The sequence below is a fragment of the Triturus cristatus genome, chromosome 3_1 (genome assembly GCF_964204655.1).
Source record: "Triturus cristatus chromosome 3_1, aTriCri1.1, whole genome shotgun sequence".
Taxonomy (NCBI): Eukaryota; Metazoa; Chordata; class Amphibia; order Caudata; family Salamandridae; genus Triturus; species Triturus cristatus.
The window spans coordinates 48,829,620-48,851,124 of NC_140583.1; the positions used below are offsets into that span (position 1 = coordinate 48,829,620).

Here is a 21,505-nt window from a genome sequence, read left to right on the forward strand (position 1 = left end):
CTCCCATGGCCCCACCCTCCGACATGGGTGCATGTTTTGCATTTCAGTGCTGGAGTACACTTGCAGAGCTCTATGAGTGTCAAGTACTGGAACAGCCGGAAGTTGTGCATGTCAATGTTGAGGTGAATAGGCAGAAATATGTGTATGTCCAGGACTGGAACAGCTGGAAGTTGTGCATGTCAGTGTTGAGGTGAATAGGCAGAGCTATGTGTGCGACCAGTACTCAAACAGCTGGAGGTTGTGTGTGTCAGTGTTGAGGTGAATAGGCAGAGCTATGTGTGCGACCAGTACTCGAACAGCTGGAGGTTGTGTATGTCAGTGTTGAGGTGAATAGGCAGATCTATGTGCGCGTCCAGTACTGGAACAGCTGGAGGTTGTGTATGTCAGTGTTAAGGTGAATAGGCAGAGTTATGTGTATGTCTAGGACTGGAACAGCTGGAGGTTGTGTATGTCAGTGGTGAGGTGCACCGGCAGAGCCCTGTATGACTCCCTATGCAGCAAAAGATTGTGGAATAAAATAGGCACAAACTAACACAGCATGCTTGTAAGGAAACAGAGAAAGGCCAGGAGTCAAAGGACCTGCAAAAAGAATAAAAAACACTCTAAAACTATTAAGGAGAACAAGAAATCATGTACTACGAAAGAAATTAGAAGATATTATACTCAATGGGAGAAAACATAGTAGACCAGAAGAAAACAGAAGCCACAATTATCTCTGAAAAGAAAACAAAATATAGCATACACCATGAAAAAAACTAGGCCTGGGCAAAATGTTAATCACCCTAGAGTAATTGGAGTAATTTCAGTAATTACGCATTACTCTCGTAATGCAAAATTGCTGAAATTACGCGATTTTGTTCAGATTGTGTAAGAATAATTTTGGGCAAACATCCTACTGCGGTAGCACAGGAAGAAGCATCTAAGAGAGAGTGAGCGGCTGCTGGCTACTGCTGGGCGTGTCCTGTAGCATGTAGTGCTATTGTCACTTTGGACACAAGGGTTGATTTTGCATTAAGATAATAGCGTTAATGCTGCTTTAAGCTCTTCATGTGATGATGCATAATTCCAAGTAATTTTGCAGTGATTACTAGTAATGACGCTAGTTATAATTACACCAGGTACACCTACCCCCCAAAAAACGAAAGAAACCGAGCTCTATGAAAGGTGATGGGCATAGATAGAGCTCCCATGCACTGTGTGGGAATTTCTCAATTTGGGAGATGTTTAGCTGAGATTGAGGTATGTAATTCAGAAGGGGGCACCATAGTCCCTTCCTGAGGGTGTATGGTTATATGTCCCTGGTGCCATCCTTACATCCTTCCTTCTATTATTTCACACTTTCTTCTACCCTTCCTTCCATCTGTCCACAGCCTTGTACCTTTGTTATGTCCATGTAGCCTTCCACTCGTCTTTTCCTCACTCCACCCTTCCTTTCGTTCAGCTTCCTATTATGTTTTTCATCGACTTTTCCGCCCATCTTTTCATCCCCCAACTCTGCCTTTCATCCTCCAACCATACCTTTCCTCTCCTGCCTCTCATCCTCACGCTCTGCCTTTCATCCTACGAATCTGCCTTCATCCTACTACTCTGTCTTCATCCTAAAACTCAGCCTTTTGTCTACCAACTCTGCCTTTCAACCTCCTGCTTTGCCTTCCATCTAAAACGGTTTAACTCTGATCTATCTACAAAGCTACTTAACTTTGCTTAAAAAAATCAAATCTACTCTCCAGACGCAAGTCCAGCTCATCTGATGCACTTTTTGTGTCTCATGTGATCTTCTCCAATCCGGCTCTTTCGGTGCCTCGAGGACTTTTGTTGTTGGTTGAGGAGCCAAAGCCTTGAAGGTGCGCCTGTGTCCAATCACAAATTCACCCTCTTCCAAGAAAAAAAACAGAGTGAAAGACTTTCAAATAAGAATATATCACGGTGCAAGATCTGTCACAAACCAAATTTACCACACTTAAAAGCTACTTATTATCTTGGTTATGGCACCTCAGAGGCGATACCAGGGCACCCTCTCCAGGACAGACACACCTTGTGACCTGTGCAGAAAGAGGTGTCATCCATGGGACTGAGAGCTGATTGGCGGATGCTCAGCCTCTTCTGGGTATATAAAAGAGTGGTCTGGGGTCAACAAAGAATCTCCTAGAAGGAAGAAACATTGACCTCTGGCGACCTGAACACTGCTCCATAACCCAAGGATGGACAGCAGAGGATGGGCCCTGGTCGCAGTGTGCCTGGTGAGCACCTGCTGGAGCTTACCTGTACAGGTGAGACCCCTTTAGCAATGGTAAAAAGAGCTGAGTCCAGACACAAGTGAGAGCTGCAGTAACAGTGTTCAATATATGTGATTCTGTGCAGTTGTCGTCTCTCAGGTGTGTACACCTGTGCCGTTGAGATCTGCAGTAACAGTGTTATATATGATTCTGTGCAGCTGTAGACTCTCAGGTGTGCATCACTGTAAGTGCACCTGTGCAGGTGAGAGCCGCTGTAACAGTGTTATATATGGTTCTGTGTAGGTGTAGACTGTCAGGTGCACATCACTGTAGGCACGACTGTGCAGGGAAGAGCTGCAGTAACAGTGTTATATATGGTTTTGTGCAGGTGTAGACTCTCAGGTGTGCATCACTGTAAGCACACCTGTGTAGGTGAGAGCTGCAGTAACAGTGTTATACATGGTTCTGTGCAGGTGTAGACTCTCAGGTGTGTACACTTGTGCAGGTGAGAGCTGCAGTGTTAGTGTAATTTATGGATTTGTGCAGGTGTAGACTCTCAGGTGTGCATCACTGTAAGTGCACCTGTACAGGTCAGAGCCATAGTAACAGTGTTAAATATATATGGCTCTGTGCATGTGTAGACTCTCAAGTGTGTACAACTGTGCAGGTGAGAGTCCTCAATAACAGTGTTAAATATAGTTTTGTGTAGGTGCAGATTCTCAGGTGTGCATCACTGTAAGTGCACCTGTGCAGGTGAGAGCCACAGTAACAGTGTTTTATATATATATATATATGGCTCGGTGCAGGTGTATACTCTCAGATGTGTACAACTGTGCAGGTGAGAGCCGCAGTAACAGCGTTTTATATATATATATATATATATATATATATATATATGGCTCTGTGCAGTTGTAGACTCTGAGGTGTGCATCACAGTAAGTACACCTGCGATGGTGATAGCCGCAGTAACAGTGTTCAATATATATGGTTCTGTGCAGTTGTAGACTTATCAGGTGTGCATCACTGTGAGTACACCTGTGCAGGTGAGAGCCACAGTAACAGTGCTATATATGGTTCTGTGTAAGTGCTGATGTAACTGTGTTTTTTTTTGTTAAATATTTCTTTATTTATTTTCCAAATGATAAAGCCAGTCTCTCAGATCAGGAGAAATTATACATTTACACTTTGAGTGTTCACAATACAATGGTTTCATGAAGCAAAAAATAGGGGCGCATAAATATAGTAACCAATCCTAGGTTGGGGAATGCATTGCACCCCACATCTTTACAGAAAGAGATTCAACTTTGCAAGTGTTACAATACATTTCTACAATTAATTTGGTGGCCTAACAAATAAAAAGAAGAAGAACTAGAGGCACAATTTGTTAATGAATTTATCCCTTTGTATTTTTTTTGCTTTGTTTTTGCCTGTTTAGCCAGGTTCCTGTTTATTGTGTGCGCACTGTGTTTCGTCTTTAGCAGTGGTTGAGTTGGGGTTCCAGTTGCAGGGAGCAGTGCATGAATTAAAGTACGTCTATGAGATGTGGAGTGGGGTCTACAACATACCATAAGTTGCTATATCTGTTGTTTGGTTCCGAAGTGTGGCGTACTCCTGCACGTTCCCTCAACAATTCTGTTTCAACTGCTGTTAGATAAGCTTGCCAGTCAGGAGGGTTAGGTAATAATGTGTGACCTGGTATATTGTCACGTGATATCTCAAGCTCAGAAACCAGGGCTTTGCGTAAATCAGTAAGCCACACTCGAATGGATGGGGCCATGGGGATCTTCCAAGACATAGCTAGCCTATGTTTGGCTAATCCTTACGAGAGGTCCAAGAATTTGCTTAAGGTTTGGCCTTTGGATGATCATTTGGTGATACCTGGGAGAAATGTTCTAGCATCTAAAGCTATCACTTTACCCTCTGCCTCTGTAAGTGTACCCGCTATCATCTTCCAGTATCCTATGAATCCAGGACAGTCCCATACCATGTGTATGAAGGTGGCTCCTTCATAGGAGCAACTGGGACACAGATCTGTGGATGTCAGATACATCTGTGCTAGTCTGTGGGGGGGTGACATGCCTGTGGTGTAGGTAATTAAATTGAGTGTACTTTAGATTTGCATTTGTTGAGATTATTTTTGGTACTCCCAGGTATTGTTCCCATTGTTTGTCTGTCAATGTTATTGAAAGTGCTGTGTCCCGTAGATATGGAGAAAGGGAAACAGGATTGCAGAGCCTTGTCTTATAAAAATTTATTACATTGTGATGTCCCGGCGACCAGAGCCATGGGTGAGTAATGTTTGGAGCAATTTAGATGTCTCTGGCTCCTCATATTTTCTGTCCCACGTCTTATGTAGTTGGCGTGTGAGGGATGCGTATCATAGAAAGGAACCAGGAGGTACCCCATAATCATCTACCAGTTCCTCAAATGTACTAAGAACTGTGTCAGTGAGCAGGTCTCCCCATGTGGTTATACCTGGTCCTTCCCAGTCCACCCTCTCTGGTCGGCACGCCATTCTCATTTGACCAGGTAGTACCCAAAAAGGCACGTCTGGGGCAAATAGTGGGAAATTCTGTGTCTTCTGCACATAGTGAGACCAACAATAGCAAGCTGTGTTCATTAAAGTATTCTGTGTTTCTCTTTTTGGGATGAGGGTCTCTGAGCCCATCAACCAGTCTGATGCTGTGTGTTTGTGTAATCCTGTTGCCCAGTGCCCTAGCTCTGTCAGATTGTAGCCTGACAACCACCGCATTGGCCATCGCAGAAGGGCTGCCACAAAATCTTAGCACCTGATCCTCCTTCAGTCAATGGTGTGAAAAGCTTTGTAAGAGAAACTCGGGCCCTGTTTTTGCCCCATTCCTGTAATGTCAACGTTGAGGTAATATCTCAAAAAACGTTTAGTGGCAGAATGAAGGAGATAGCAGCAAAAAAATATAACAATCTGGGCAGAGGTAGAATTGTGGATATTGCTATGCGCCCCATGGGAGAGAGCGAAAGTTCCATCCAGAACGTTAGAGAGGACCGAGTGTTAGTAAGGACTCTGCCTATGTTGCTGTTCATCAGATCCGCTGGCTCATGATATATTTGAACTCCTAGGTATTTAAAAGTGTTACAGAACCAGGGTAGTGGAGTCTGAGGTAGCTGCCTCTGTTGCTCCAGATTTAGAGGTGTCATAGGAAATAGAATTGATTTGTCCCCGTTAACCCTCAGACCTGATATCTGCCCAAACCTTTCCAGCAGCTGCATCAACTCGTTGACCACTGCTGGACCACCACACGCAAATGTATTAGGGCATCATCAGCATATAGGGATATCACATGCCAGCGTGTGTAAATAGTGCGCATGCCAGCAGTTCCAATGCCAGCGCAAAGAGGATTGGTGATAGCCTTGCCGGGTGCCGTTCCCTATATCAAATGGCTCTGAGATTACTGTGCCCGTTTTTGACTCATGCTGTAGACAAGTTATATAGCAATGTGATTCATTTCAGGAAGCGCGGTCCTATTCCATATCCAGTGAGCACTGCTTGCAAGTATTGCCGGTCTAAGGTACCAAATGCCTTCTCAATATCTAGTGAGGCTATCCAGGATGGGACATCTGCAGTGCCGGCTGAGTTAAGGAGCAAGAAAAGTCTGCATAGGTTCAGAAAAGTATTTCTGCCAGGAATTAAACCATTCTGGTAACCATGGACCAGCAATTGGGTTAATGCTATTAGACGATTGGCCAGAAATGTGCCCAATATCTTGTAATCAGAATACAAAAGGGATAGTGGGTGGTAGGAGCTAAGCAACAGTGGGTCTCTACCTGGTTTAGATGGGACTACCAGAATGGCTTCACGGAGTAAGGAGGGTAGTATGCCCGTCTCATAGGAGTCAGTATATATTCAGAGCTATCGGGGAGCTAATTGCGTGTGGAAGGAAGGCTATGTAAAACTCTATCGAAAAACCATCTGCTCCTGGGGTCTTGCTGTGCGTCATCTGCTAGGTGGCATCTAAAATTTCGGTTCTCTAAGACTAACTGTGTTTCTATTGGGTCGTTTGCAGGGAGAGCTTTGTATAGCAAGGCATAATAAGAGTAGAAGGCTTTAATAATGACCTCTTGAGTGTTGACTAAGTTTCCCTTCTTATTATGTATGGCTGTGATTGGAGTCCTAGGTGATTCTGTTTTGAGTAGCCATGTCAAGAGGCGGTCTGCTTTATCCCCCTCCATATACTTCCTAGCTTGGTATTCTCTGTAGTCTAGAGCTCCTAGTTGTTGTGTGTTTCAATCTAGTCTGTGCTAAGATGGTAGCAGATGCTGAGCCAATAGGCAATGCTCGCTTGCATTCTCGAATCTCCAATTCCAGGATAGTTAATTCTTTATGGATTCTTTATGGAGGATCATTCGACCTCAAGCCGCTCTACCCCTGGCTTTGACCATGATACAATAATATAGCATCTACAGAACTTCGTCACATGGATTATCTTTTCTATGTTTTATGTTGTACTGTCACGTGGTCTCTTGTTTCCTGAGTCCTATTTTATGAATGGTGTCACCCATTACAGTGTGTGACATGACACATGATGGAGCGCAAAAACCTTGGTAACGGGGAAACAACACGTACCGATATCCTCCCTGCGTCGCAGACCCAACTTCACTCTAGCTCATTCACACATGCAGTCATTGGTGGGGACCATAACACCAACACTCACACGTCTCTTTCACCAGTCTGCACCCACAGGAGGGATGAGTAATTCAAGTGCTGGACATGTGGGGGAAACACCTTATAACCTATAAGGAGAGAAAAGTTATTTTACAAAATATACATTAATGCCCTTCGCCTACAGATCCTTAATCCTAAACATCAAGGCACTCCTCCCACTTGGTCAATGGACCAATTAGTTGGATTGGTTGATGGTGATTTAGAACCAGCTAAAACACATTTAAGACTTCAGAATCTCTCTAAATTAAACTCACAACGCATAGTTTTCGTCAATCAATAATTGTTTATCTAAATTTCATAATGGTTTAAATTCGCATTTGTCTCGTCAAAGTTTAGGACGTTTTTATATCAAGGTTTTAGTAAATCACAGAACATCAGATTCACCTAATCTGGCTATTTGGAGTCCTCTAAATCATTGGCTCTGCATAATCAAATTTGCAGTCAATCGTCCGAAAGCAGGCCAAAGGTCAAAGTTCTTTGCTCAGCATGCTACAGTCCCAAAGATCAGCAAAGGACCAGAGACGTGCAAGCATCTATCATAGCCCGTAGATCTAGGTAAAGTTCGCAGTCATCAGATAATTGGACGGCATCCGGACCCTCTAGAATTCGGTAAAATGCAACGGGAAGGAGAGATCGAAGATCCCCCTCTCTATTCTACTACGCATTTTATAATAAAATGAAGCAAAGATGATACAATTTAAGATTTTAGCGCAGTCGTGATTGGCTGGTTGAGATCGTCCGATGTAGGTTTTTGGGTTCTCAGTGCAGTTCGAGGTGTGAGGTCATCAGTTAGTTCAAGAGGCAGCTTGTTCCGGTTTATTGGAAGGTTGATTGCTCTCTTGTCTTGGCTGATTTCCCACTTGTCATCCTTGCTCGGGTACATGGTAAACAAAGGTCGTGATGAGGCTTTAGGAAATTTCTTGCGCATGTGCAGCTCACACCGTGCCTCGTGGGACAGTGGCCACATCGTCGTGTAGTGTCAGCGGCCATCTTTGATTTAGGCCCAAATGATAACTTAAGCAAAACAAACACAAAAGAGTGATTAATACATAGAAATATTTAATCTAATGTTAACCCCTTACTAATCCCTCTATGTGCTTGTATTTATCTAGCATATAGCGACATTTAAAGCAATTATATTCACCTTTTCAATCCTCCTCATGGGTAACATCACAATGGCAACATATATCATGCAGTATTCTATTACCACATATGCTATTGTTAATATGCGTAGAGATTTTAGTTATAAAGGTTATTTAGCCATGCAAAATGCAAATCCCACGTGTAATTCGAATGTCAATAATGTTGATTAATATACATGCAAGCTTCACTTAGTAATTTTATAATTAATTGATTATATAATTAGTATTGTCTTGCAGGATAGGGGAGGTATACAAAATGTTGTACTACCCGCTCCATCAATCCCCCCTTTGGTGATTTTATCAGCACACCATTAAAATTTTGTATCAATTTGTTATGAAAAGCTAAATGAATTCTTGAATTAGTTCACATTTCTGTTTCCCCAATATCTTCTCTTCTTGCTGTTTTATACATACTATCTTTCATTTCCTCTAATTCTACTTCTTCGAATTCCCTTTCTTGTCTTTTATTCTGTCTTCTTCTCAAATTTTCTCTTTTGAACTTTTTCTGTATTTTCTTTCTTTTATGACATAAACATCCTAGTCTTAAAATTAATACTGTAAAAATCACACATGTTAATGGAAATAAGATTCTACATATAGTTTAATAAGAAATTTTTAATAGAAGAAAAATTCTTTCCAATCTTTTCCCAAACAATTTCAACCTCCAGTGGTGCAATTTCCTCATGCAAATCAGTTATATTTTTAATGTAAACTTTTAGATCTTTACTTTCGTCAGGAATGTAAGTACAACAATGCTGAACTTTCAGCATTCCACAGACTCCACCCTCTTTTGCCAATAATATATCAAGGGCAAGTCTCCTCTGCATTACCATGGCATGCATGGCAACCATTTCAGTATTTACCAATAAAAATCCTCCAGCGGTGCTTGTTGACAAGCGATCCACTACTGTTGATAGTTTTCTAATTTTGTGTGCATTCAGAGATATTCCCACTGCTGGTATCAATGCTCCAAAAATGTCTCCTACAATTTCTGACCAAGATTCTCTCTTTCTAGGTGTTAGATGACTGCCCAACTTATGTACACCATCTTCTCCTCTTCCCATGTGGAATATCTTTGGGAAAACCAGACCTTCATAACATGTGCCATACCAATGGTCTGGCAACCGATAATATGCCTTGTTCACGCAGATAAAATATAACCCAGGAAAAACTGGATCATTTCCTCCTTTAAATCCCCATCCACCCATGATTCGGTATATATCATGGCATTCGCTGTTCCCTAAAAAGTAATTATCATATGCAGTTTGATTCCTTCTAATACACAACTTTCCTTTCTGAGGCCAATTTAAAGCCATAGTTGGACAAGCTTCTCCTTTCAAATGTTTTTCCATTTCAACATCCTAAACGGTCTTCTCTTCTGTTCCTTCATGTACTTTCCTTTGCATTTGAAATCTCCTTTCTTCAACCATATCTAAAAACATGTTTTCCTCTTTCTTTAAACTGCAAGTCAAATTGTTTCTAAATATAGATTCTAATGTTAGCTCTTTAGTTTCTAAGAAAAATTCACCTAACACGTTGGCAGGCTTTACTTTATTCAATGTGTTAATTGCATGTACTTGAGAAAATATGTTATCTACATCTGAAATGTAATATTCTAACTTCCCTATTTTGTAAAACAAACTAGCTATTACACTACATGTTATTCCATAGGTTACCGGGAGGTGATGGCAGGTCACTCCCTCCGATACAGATGCAGGTAACTGCATACAGACATAACAGTCCCTCACGTCCATTGTCTTTACATATTCATACAGTAGTTTCGAAAATACATTGTTAGAGAAATCATTTATAGATCTGTCTTTATATAGATAATTTCTATCTATTTTAGTTGGATATACTTTCAGAATCTTTTCTACATTAGTTTTATTCTCACTATGTCCTTCTATTGTTTCTAGGGTAATCTTAAATGAGATCATCAAAGCTAACACACGCCATAGAAGCATTAGTAATCCTGTACAACACGGGTACTCATAGTACGGCCCGCGGGCCGTCAGCGGCCCGGCAAGCCTTCCTTGGCGGCCCGCGGACCTTGCAGACATAGTGCCTGTGCCCTGTGCTTGTCAGCGAACACCGCCGGTTACAGCAGCGCGGAGCTGTGAGGCCGGGCGATTCTTTTAAAGGCCATTTACTTGTTAATGAGGCTTTGTTATATTTTACCTCTTCTTAGCGCCCCTGCCTCTCCCCTCTGATTGAGTGGAGATGCAGGGGCGCTAAGAAGAGGTGAAATACAACAAAGTCTCATTAACAAGTGAATGGTCTTTAAAAGACCTGTGAAGTACTTGGGTGCGGCGGCCGTGTGCGTTCCCTGGAAACCGTCTCAGCGCGGGGTGAGGTGACAGAGGACAGCAGGGTGAGGTGATGGAGGGCAGCAGGGAGCGAGAGCAGGGGGTGAGGTGACAGCGGGAGGAAGACAGAGTGCGACAGAGGGAGGGAGAGAGCAGGAGAGGAGGAAGACAGGGAGAGGAGGAAGACAGGGAGAGGAGGAAGACAGGGAGAGGGGGGAAGACAGGGAGAGAGAGAGGGAGACAGAGGGTGGGGGAGGGAGGGAGGGAGGGAGAGGGAGGGAGACGGAGGGAGAACGGAGGAGGGAGGGAGGGAGAACGGAGGAGGGAGGGAGGGAGACAGAGTGAGGGAGACAGAGGGAAAGAGAGAGCAATACAGAGAGGGAGGGAGACGGAGAGAGGGAGGGAGAGGGAGAGAGAGAGGGAGGGAGGGGGACAGAAAGAAAGGGAGACAAACAGTGAGTGAGACAGAGGGAGGGAGACAGAGGGAGGGAGACGGAGAGGAAGGGAGGGAGAGAGGGAGACAGAGAGAGGGAGGGAGGGAGAGAGAGGCAGGGAGACAGAGGGAGGAAGGGAGGACAAAGGGAGGAAGGGAGGACAAAGGGAGGGAGGGAGACAGAGGGAGGGAGGCAGACAGAGGGAGACAGAGGGAGGGAGACGGAGACGGAGGGAGGGATAGGGAGGGAGGGAGACAGAGGGAGGGATAGGGAGGGAGGGAGACAGAGGGAGAAAGGGAGGGAGACAGAGGGAGAGAGGGAGAGGGAGGGAGACAGAGGGAGAGAGGGAGAGGGAGGGGACAGAGTGAAAGGGAGACAAACAGTGAGTGAGACAAAGGGAGCGAGAGGGAGACAAACAGGGAGGGAGACAAAGGGAGCGAGAGGGAGACAAACAGGGAGGGAGACAGAGAGAAAGGGAGACAAACAGAGTGATGGACGGAGAGAGAGACAGAGAGAAAGGGAGACAAACAGAGTGATGGACGGAGAGAGAGAGACAGAGAAAGGGAGACAAACAGAGTGATGGACGGAGAGAGAGACAGAGAGAAAGGGAGAGAAACAGAAGTGATGGACGGAGAGAGAGACAGAGAGAAAGGGAGACAAACAGAGTGATGGACGGAGAAAGAGACAGAGAGAAAGGGAGACAGAGTGATGGACGGAGAGAGAGACAGAGAGAAAGGGAGACAAACAGAGTGATGGACGGAGAGATAGATAGATAGAGAGGGCGGGAGACAGAGTGATGGACGGAGAGATAGATAGATAGAGAGGGCGGGAGACAGAGTGATGGACGGAGAGATAGATAGAGAGGGCGGGAGACAGAGTGAGAGATAGATAGATAGATAGATAGATAGATAGATAGATAGATAGATAGATAGATAGATAGATAGATAGATAGATAGATAGATAGATAGATAGATAGATAGATAGATAGATAGATAGATAGATAGATAGATAGATAGATAGATAGATAGATAGATAGATAGATAGATAGATAGGGCGGGAGACAGAGTGAGAGACAGAGTGAGAGACAGAGTGAGAGACAGAGTGAGAGACAGATAGATAGATAGATAGATAGATAGATAGATAGATAGATAGATAGATAGATAGATAGATAGATAGATAGATAGATAGATAGATAGATAGATAGATAGATAGATAGATAGATAGATAGATAGATAGATAGATAGATAGATAGATAGATAGATAGATAGATAGATAGATAGATAGATAGATAGATAGATAGATAGATAGAGAGGGCGGGAGACAGAGTGAGAGATAGATAGATAGATAGATAGATAGATAGATAGATAGATAGATAGATAGATAGATAGATAGATAGATAGATAGATAGATAGATAGATAGATAGATAGATAGATAGATAGATAGATAGATAGATAGATAGATAGATAGATAGATAGATAGATAGATAGATAGATAGATAGATAGATAGATAGATAGATAGATAGATAGATAGATAGATAGATAGGGCGGGAGACAGAGTGAGAGATAGATAGATAGATAGATAGATAGATAGATAGATAGATAGATAGATAGATAGATAGATAGATAGATAGATAGATAGATAGATAGATAGATAGATAGATAGATAGATAGATAGATAGATAGATAGATAGATAGATAGATAGATAGATAGATAGATAGATAGATAGATAGATAGATAGATAGATAGATAGATAGATAGATAGATAGATAGATAGATAGATAGATAGATAGATATGTGTGCATACCGGGTCTGGTGGCTCAGTGGATGAAGGCGTCCGCTGCAGTGGCCTGTGTTCAACCTCATGGTCATAGTTTTTTTTTGCTCTAGCCCCGCCCCCTCCCCCACTGGCCCCGCCCCCACCGGTGCGGCCCTCAGCCAGAAACCACACTGTAAATTTGGCCCCCGAGAGAAAGTTTGTGAGTACCCATGCTGTACAACAACAACACATTTTGAACCATCGTCTAAGAAACACATGTTTCGTTTTTCTACTCTCTGTGTTTGCCATTTTCGTAAAATGATCAGTGTCTTTTGACTTAGCCTCTTCTACTTCACAACTCGTTTTGTCTAACCCAAGGCTCTAAGCACCTACTTGGTTCTATCAGTTATGTCTTTTCCTGTATTTTATTGTCTTTCCATTAGCAGCAATTGTGTCTTGTTTAGTTTGGCATATGATCATCTTTCACTTTTCTCTCATAATCTTGATACAGAACTTCCTGAACATCCGTTTCTTCTCCAATATCGGACAAGATAACTCTCAGGATTTCCGATTCTTCGTCTTCCTCAACCACTTCTGGTACAGTCACCTCTGGGTTCTCTTGGCTATCCGCCTCTTCTTTTATTTCAGGCAGGGCCACATACGACCATTCCATCGACTTATACTTCTAGTTAGGTTTTCTTGTTCTTTTGTTTTCCTCTACTGTAGTTATTTTCTCGGTTTTCGATTTTTCTTGACTAGATACTTCATTCACTTGTTCTGCTCTTGGTGAATTCACCCGTGTCAACCGATATCTTAGTCTCTTTATTTTGTTTGGCCAGATTTCATCTCTTGCTGATCTTTTCAATTTACTTCCTTCATCATTCTTTTCAGCTCTCCATGCTCTCTTTCTCAGGACTCGACCTTCTGGTACTTCTTCATCACTATCCTCTGATTCTGTTTCAACTTGCTTTTTGCTTTCAGCTGTTCTTCTTTCCACCACTTCTTTTATTTTCCCTACTTTTGTCCCTCCTCTTGTTTCTTGCACAATATCTTCCTGCTGACTAACTGTCCCTTCCTCTAACTGGATGCTCAAATTCCCTACAACTCCTCGGGGATCTTCCGCAGAAATCTTTCCCTCACCTTCTGTATCTGGTACCTGTTCATCTACTTTTGTTATTTCAGGTGGAATTTCTCTCAGCTTTTCATCAGGAACTTCCTTATCAATAATTTCTTTGATTGTCTCTTCACTGCCTTTCTCCTTTCCTGAACGTATCGGTATCTGTTCAGTCTCTGAGTCTGAGCTGGTATCAGAAATCTGTAACTTCCTTCTCAAGGGAATATTTTCTGGAGCAAGGGTCAAATTTGGCTCTGTCTCCCCCCTTTCAGGATTTTCTCTTGTTCTCGTTTCTTCAGCATCTGATTCAGGACTACTTTCTGACTCCTCGAAATACTCTCTTTCTTTGTTATCCACTGGATTTGGGATCCTCAAGGTGTGACTAGCATGAATCCAGTTCTGGATCCCAGCACACTTCACAGCTGTTGTTGTAGTCAAAATCACTTGTTGTGGTTTTCCCCAACGTGGGACCAAACAGTTCCTCCTTCTGTGTACTTTGATTCTAATCCAGTCTCCTGGGCTTAGATCATGAGCTTGCTTCTTTTCAAGGGTGGTGACATCTGATCCAACCTGATGAAACACAGAATGCACTGCGTCAGCCAGCCCCTTACAGTAATCCAACACCAAGTCATCAGTTATAGGCAACAGCTTGTTGACTGGTATGAATATATGACGCATTACTCTTCCCATTACAATTTCATGGGGGTCCAGACCTGTGTTCCTATCTGGAATAGATCTAATAGTCATGAGTACCAGAGGCAAGACATCAGGCTATTTCAAACCTGTGGCTAAACACATTTTTCCCAATCTGTTTTTAATGGTTCCATTTACTTGTTCAACCACGCCAGAAGACTCTGGGCGATAGGCACAATGTAGTTTCTGTTGTACATTCAATGCTTCACAAATCAGTTTCACGATCTCATTATGGAAATCTTTTCCTCTATCTGACTCAATTGTGACTGGGAACCCGAATCTGGGAATGAACTCTCTCAACAGTAATCTAGCTACCGTTATTCCATCACTCCTTCTTGTGGGGTATGCCTCTACCCATTTAGAGAACAAGCAGACCATTACTAGAACATTCCTCAATCTATTACAGGGGGGCATTTCAATAAAATCAATCTGCATTCTGGTGAAAGGCCCTCCTTCTCGACCTATTGTCCCTAAACTTACCACTGTTTTCTTTCCAGGATTGAACTGCTGACATAAAAGGCATCTTTGACAAAGGCTCTCAGCTACAAGCATACATTTTGCATTGTACCATGTCTGCTTAAAGGACCTAATCATGGCATCTCTCCCTATGTGTGCTTGTCCGTGATACATCCGTGTAATGGCAGACACCATGCTATCAGGCATGACTGGTCTTCCATCCCGATAGACCCACACATGATCTGTTCCCCTCTGTGCACATCCTGCTTTTACCCATTGTCTCATTTCCTCATCTCCTGCTTCTTCCTGCAATTGCCTCACTTCCTCCCATGTACTCACAATGTTAGTAAACAATAGAGGACAAGAAATAATTTCCCTTTCTTTCGCCCTATTAACCGAATTCTGATTGCATGCACAATATTGAGCCATATCGTTGGCGTATCTGTTCCCAACTGCGACATAATCTCCAGTTTTTGAGTGTGCATCACACTTCACAACCGCCAATAGCTTAGGCAGCTGTATCGCCTCAAGCAATTTCCCAACCACTTCAGCATTCTTTATGGGAGTTCCACTTCAAGTCAAAAATCCTCTCTGCAGCCATATCTGACCAAAATCATGCACAACACCGAAGCCATATTGACTATCGGTTATCACAGTCACTCTCACATTCTTTCCCAACTTGCATGCTCTAGTCAACACTACAAGTTCAGCAACCTGGGCTGATTTTACTCCTTTCAGGTAAGATGCTTCCATTACCGCTGCAACTGTGCATACTGCATAAGCTGCACTCAGAATTCCTTCGTCTGTTCTCAAGCAAGACCCATCCACAAACATCACAAAATCACTCTCTGACAAAGGTACATCTTTTATATCAAGACATGGTTTGGTACAGAAATCCGAGTACATCCAAACAATCATGATCCACTTCGTCCCTGACATTCTCAGCATCAGGCAATAGCGTTGAAGGATTCACATTCAGGCATCTCACAAGGCTCACATTTGTTGCACCTAATATGACCTTCTCATATTTAGTCAGTCGACTATGTGTCATGAACTGAGTGCGGCTCCTTGTTAAAAGGATTGCCACATCATGAGGTACAAACACTCGCACAGGATATCCCATCACGATTCCTTCACTCTGTTCCAGACTCTTACAAGTAGCAACCTGGCAATGCTACAGCTACAGGGTCTAGCATAGCTGAAAAATATGCAATTGGTCTTCTCAATTTTCCATGTTTCTGTCTTAATACAGAAAGTGCACATCCATTCCTCTCACTGCAGTACAACTCGAACTCCCTCTCATAATCAGGCATTCCTAACGCTGGCTCTTCACACAAACCGTCTCTCAATTGTTTAAAAGCTGTCAATTCTTCTTTATTTAATTCAATGGGATCTCTCACATCACTTCTCGTCAGACGTACCAAAGGTTTTGAAATCAGGGAAAAGTTACTTATCCACTGACGACAATATCCGACCATTCCAAGAAACATTCTCACTTCTCTTTACGTCATTGGGGCTCTCACTCCTTTTATTATCCTGATTCTGTCTGTTGTTATCTTCCCCAGTCCTTTTTCAATGGTATGGCCTAAATAGTGTACTTCCTTTTGACAAAATTGCAATTTGAATTCTGACACTTTAAGTCCTCCATCTGCCAAATGATTTAGCTAGGCTATGGTGTCCATTACACAAGCTTCTCTAGTCTTTGACGCCACAAGCAGGTCGTCAATATACTGGATTAGCAATGAGTTCTCGGGTATTTCTAGGTCTTCCAAAGACTTTTTCAATATCTGATTAAATATTGAGGGTCTTTTTGTATATCCCTGTGGGATTCGGCACCATGCCAAAATACGTTCGCCAAACCGGAACGGAAACATTTGCTAACTATCATGATGTAATGGGATGGAAAAGAAAGCATGACATAGATCAATTATTGTATGCCATTCTGCATCATGAGGAATCTGCTACAAAATCACAGATGGATTTGGTACGATGGGACAGCATGACACAATAATTTTGTTTATCTTTCTCAGATCTTGCACTATTCTGAACTTTCCATTAGGTTTCTTTAAGCCCATAATTGGTGAATTACATGGACTACTCATTATTTCTCTTAAAATTCCTTGTCTAATCATTTTCTCAATTATATGGGTAACTCCTTCAATTATCTCGGGTGTCAATTTATATTGAGGAACATTTGGATAGCTTATTCCTTCCTTCCCGTTACTTTTACAGGATCTACATTTTTCATTAGTCTCACATCTTCTCCTGTGAAATCCCAAACCTCTGCTTTTACTGTCTGTTTCAATTCTTTTGGTAATTCGTCAGGGTTGAAGACAGCAAATGCTTCAGTAATCTCAGTTTCCATATTAGCCATAGTCATTTTATATAGTACGTCTTCATCAGGGGTCTCAAATGCTATACCTTCAGGGGTACAGAATATAGTTCAATTCATTTTGCACAATAAGTCTCTTCCTAACAAATTTACAGGACTTTTATCACACACAACAAAGCGGTGCATTTCAGAAAATTTCCCCATACTGACTTTTACTGGTTCTGTAAGGTATGTTTTAATCTGTGTGTTGGATACTCCAACCACTTGGATTGTTTCGTCCGAGAGAGGAAGATTCTTAACATCAGCTGACCTAACAGTTGATTGAGTAGCACCAGTATCTACTAGGAAAGTAATATTTTCATCATTTACCTTTCCGTCCACAAAAGGGCCTGTCTGGTCTACTTCTAGAGTTGCGCCAAGTACGCACTCTTCTTCCTCCCCTTGGCACCGTCAATAATTTTCTTCAGATTCACTCTCATCGCGTTGTAGCCAATACTGCGAAACAGCGCTAGCGCGCGGCAGGTTGGTTACCTGTTCTTCATTGTAGAATCCTGTATTATTACTGTATTTCGGTGAATTTATGCTCTGTGGAAAAGGCGGTTTTGGCGCTTGATTCTGATGAGTAACAACCTGCTGCTGTCGCTGCGGTTGACAACTCACCTCTTTCTGCACCTGCGGATTCAATGATGCATTTTCGCCATTAGTATTCGGGGGAAATTCACACTCGGATTTCCAGTGCCCTATTCTTTCGCAATTATGACATGGCCATTTCTTTTTGGCTTCTTCTATATTGAATTGTCCCTTTCCTTTTCCAGCATTTAGGTTTTGGTCCTGCACTATTTGCTTGTTCAATCAACTGTGCTTCCTGTCTTTCTGCCACTTGTACCTGTGCCCACATAGCTTTTTTTGTTTAATTTACGCTGCTTGGCTTCAATTTCATCACTAAAATATTTTGCATGTCTTAGGACTTCATCTATTTTCTTGTTTTGCCAATCCACAGTATGCTGTTTAATCATTCCACTAATTTCTGGACGTAGGCCATATACAAATCTGTATACAAAATGACTTAAATCCTTCTCACTTCAATTTTCATCACCACTAAACTGCTTAAAGGCAATTATTAACCTTTCATAGTACGCGTGCACTGACTCCATAGTTTCCTGATGAGTTTGGTCAATTTTTACCCAATCGGTCTCTTTTAGAGGTACTTTGTTTTTCAGAAAGGTGATTACTTGTTCATATTTTTTCATAACCTCGGGATCAGGGGCACCTGTCTTTGGATCTCTAGGGTATTCTTTTGTGTGCCAATCTATCACAATTTTGCCCTCTGTCCATAAATCTGCTGGTACTATTATGTCAAATAGACTATTTAGGTCAATCCACAAAACTTTTGATAATTTTACAAACCTATCCACTTGCCTACACCACTCGACTGGCTTTTGACGTAGTCGAGGGAAATCATTGGTAAATGACAAAATATCTTGCCTTGTCCAAGGAACATGTACATATCCTCCACCTGGAATTTCTCTCATAGGGCATTCTGTTACTACCTTTTCCTTCTCTCTCATTGGGAAAGCTGCAAACGTTTTCTCTGAGGCATCATATTGTTTTCGGTACCACCTACTCCTCCATTTATCCACATCTCCCCATTTTCTTAACAAAATGATTATGTCTTTAATCTGAATTATTCCTCCTGTGGTGTTCAAATTTTCGATATCCTTCTCAGTAAAGTCTACTCGATATGGTTTTTGTAAGGCATTTACCTTTTCATTGTCTATACCCATTTCATTTGCCACTTCCTCTAGTCTTTCGAGTAGATTCTTTGCTCTCCAAGTTATACTTTTGCACAGAAATAGTAATTCTTCATCCTGATAGGTTTTTAACTTCTCTGTGGGGATAGTCCCTACTATTAATTCTTCCAAAACCATCCTTAGCTTGGCCACCTCTATCAGTTGGGATTCTCTGTCTTTTCTCTGTAAGCTCCTCAACCATTCACTTAATTCTTCTGAATTAGGACCTACTGGTGTTTCCTCATTTCCTCGTTCTGGGTCTTTTGGAGTTTCTGATACAGATTCTGTAGTCATTATCAGTCTTTCCACTATGCTTGGATTTACTGTCAAGTTTTTAGGCACACTTTTTTCTACGGTACTTACTGTTGGTCTCCATGGGTTTTCGTCTGAACTTTTCCTGGCCCTCTCAACCTGTTAATTACTATTATAAGGGACCGTCAGACAATGTTCACTATCTTTTATTTATCAAAAATAGGCATCACAGGACCTATAGTTACAGGAACAGTCACGGCTTCTAAGTTTTTAGTCAATTCTCTAATCTTTTCAGTTAACACTAAAGTGGTTTTTGCTTATTCTGCCAAATTTCCACTACTCTCTTTACCATCCTGTTTTCTCTCTCTTTCTCTGAAATAATTATTTCTCCCTATCTCTTGGGGTACTGGCTCAACTCTAATGTTTCGCAAAGTCTCTCTCATTGGGGCACTTGGTGTTAATATGTCAGATTCTGGTTGATACCGGGGTGGATTTTTATAAAACATGTCGTCAAGAACATCATCCTCCGATTCATGCACTCCATACCCTCCTGATTCTATATTATTTCTCTTTTCTGTACATTTTCTACCACTATCTTCTTCAGCATGTATCACAGGAAACAAACCATCAGTCATATTTGCGCTTCGCCATCTCCTCATCCTGTCATCATGATTCTCCTGTGCGTATGATCTACCAAACATGTTCCTATACCTTCCGCCACTCCTCTGTCTTTCTCTCTCATGCATCTCGTCTTCCCATTCTGTGAATGCTTCAAACTGTGTTGGTCTAGGTCTCGGTTCTAGATTCATCATTCTCTCTCTCTCAAATTTCTCAAAACCGCTAAATTGAACGAACCATACTCTGGAAACGCCAAAACTCCATCATATTTTGTATACTTTGCCCAATTGTCCAACCAAATGCATGTATGATATTCATATTTCGCAACCATGAAGGATGGGGGTGATTTCGGAGGGGGAAGCAATTGTCCTTCCCTAGTCACAATCGGTTTGTCCTTCTTAAATAAACTCTTGATTTTTCCAAACCAGGACTTTTTCTCTTTTTCTGGTGGATCGTAATACATCATTTTGTCTAGTCTGTGTATCGCTAGTTTTCTCCTACGACTATTCTGTTGTTTTAACCAATCGTAGCGCGACTCACACTAACGCACCAATCCGGAGCGTCTATGTCACTTCTGTAATTCTCCAATCCCAGCACGACTCACACTAACGCACCATTCAGGAGCATCTACATCACCCTGTAATTCTCTACTCTCAGCGCTGCATACACTAACGCACCAATCAGGAGTGTCAATGTCACCCTATAATTTTCCACTCTCAGCGCGGCATACACTAATGCACCAATCCGGAGCGTCTATGCTTCTTACTGACTAGCCAATCTCAGCGCTGTCTTTCTGACGTCAGTTTTTCTCGCTACTCCTGCTTCTGCTGATCCCTCCTTTACAACATTTTCTCTGTAAGTTCTTTACTTTCTTTTAATTTACAAATCTGTTAGTTAAACACCACCATTATCTGTTTCGCTAACCAAGAATAGTCAATGACCTTTCTTACAAGAATTCCGTCTTTCCCGAGAGCAGCGCTTACCTCTACCCTACTACGGAATCGTTACTTCCGTTGATAAAGTAGCACATCCCTCTACCTTACTCTTCTAGCAAGCATTAGCTAACTGTTTCTCCAGTACTAAGACACCTATTTGGAGACCCAATGCTCCTGAGAAATAAAACCAGAGTTTCGCAGTTAACCTGAATGCTATTTCAATCACGCACTTTCATACGGAAAATGTAGTTCACTCACACAGAATTCTGTCTTTCCCGAGAGCAGCGCTTACCTCTGACCTACTACAAAATTTTTACACTTGTTAATAAACTAGCACTTCCCTCTACTTTTTCCTTCTAGCAATCTTAGAGAACACCTATTACCTTTCCAGTGATAAGCGTAAACAGAGTACCTTTTGGACTCCTGGTACTTAAGACCAAAATTTCACAGGTGACCTTCGCTACCACCCACTTCTCTCATACAGGAAATATCTCTAATGGCAACACACGACGATGTTACCGAATCGAACCCAGACAATGCGTCGTGCAACTCCAATCATCACACGTTTTCCCCATGTACCTACAGAGCAACAACAATTCCGTCTTTCCCGTGAGCAGCGCTTACCTCTGCTCTACTACGGAACCGTTACAAACTTCCGACTGCCTACATCCCAGAAGCCGTCAAACAACATAGAACTCAACGCAACTCAACATAGAGTGTTAATACATAAACCAATACTTTTTCACAATCAATAATCAAT

The 21,505-nt window shown here is 42.2% G+C and overlaps 1 protein-coding gene across 1 annotated transcript in view; it reads left to right on the plus strand.

The window, feature by feature from the left end:
- Positions 1 to 2,147: 2,147 nt before the first annotated feature.
- LOC146859673 (hatching enzyme 1.2-like) overlaps positions 2,148 to 21,505 on the plus strand; it is a 138,178-nt gene continuing 118,820 nt past the window's right edge. The window contains exon 1 of the mRNA XM_085646279.1: positions 2,148 to 2,270. Coding sequence (XP_085502405.1) covers positions 2,202 to 2,270 — 69 coding nt within the window. The 5' untranslated portion in view covers positions 2,148 to 2,201. The remainder of the gene's footprint in view (positions 2,271 to 21,505) is intronic.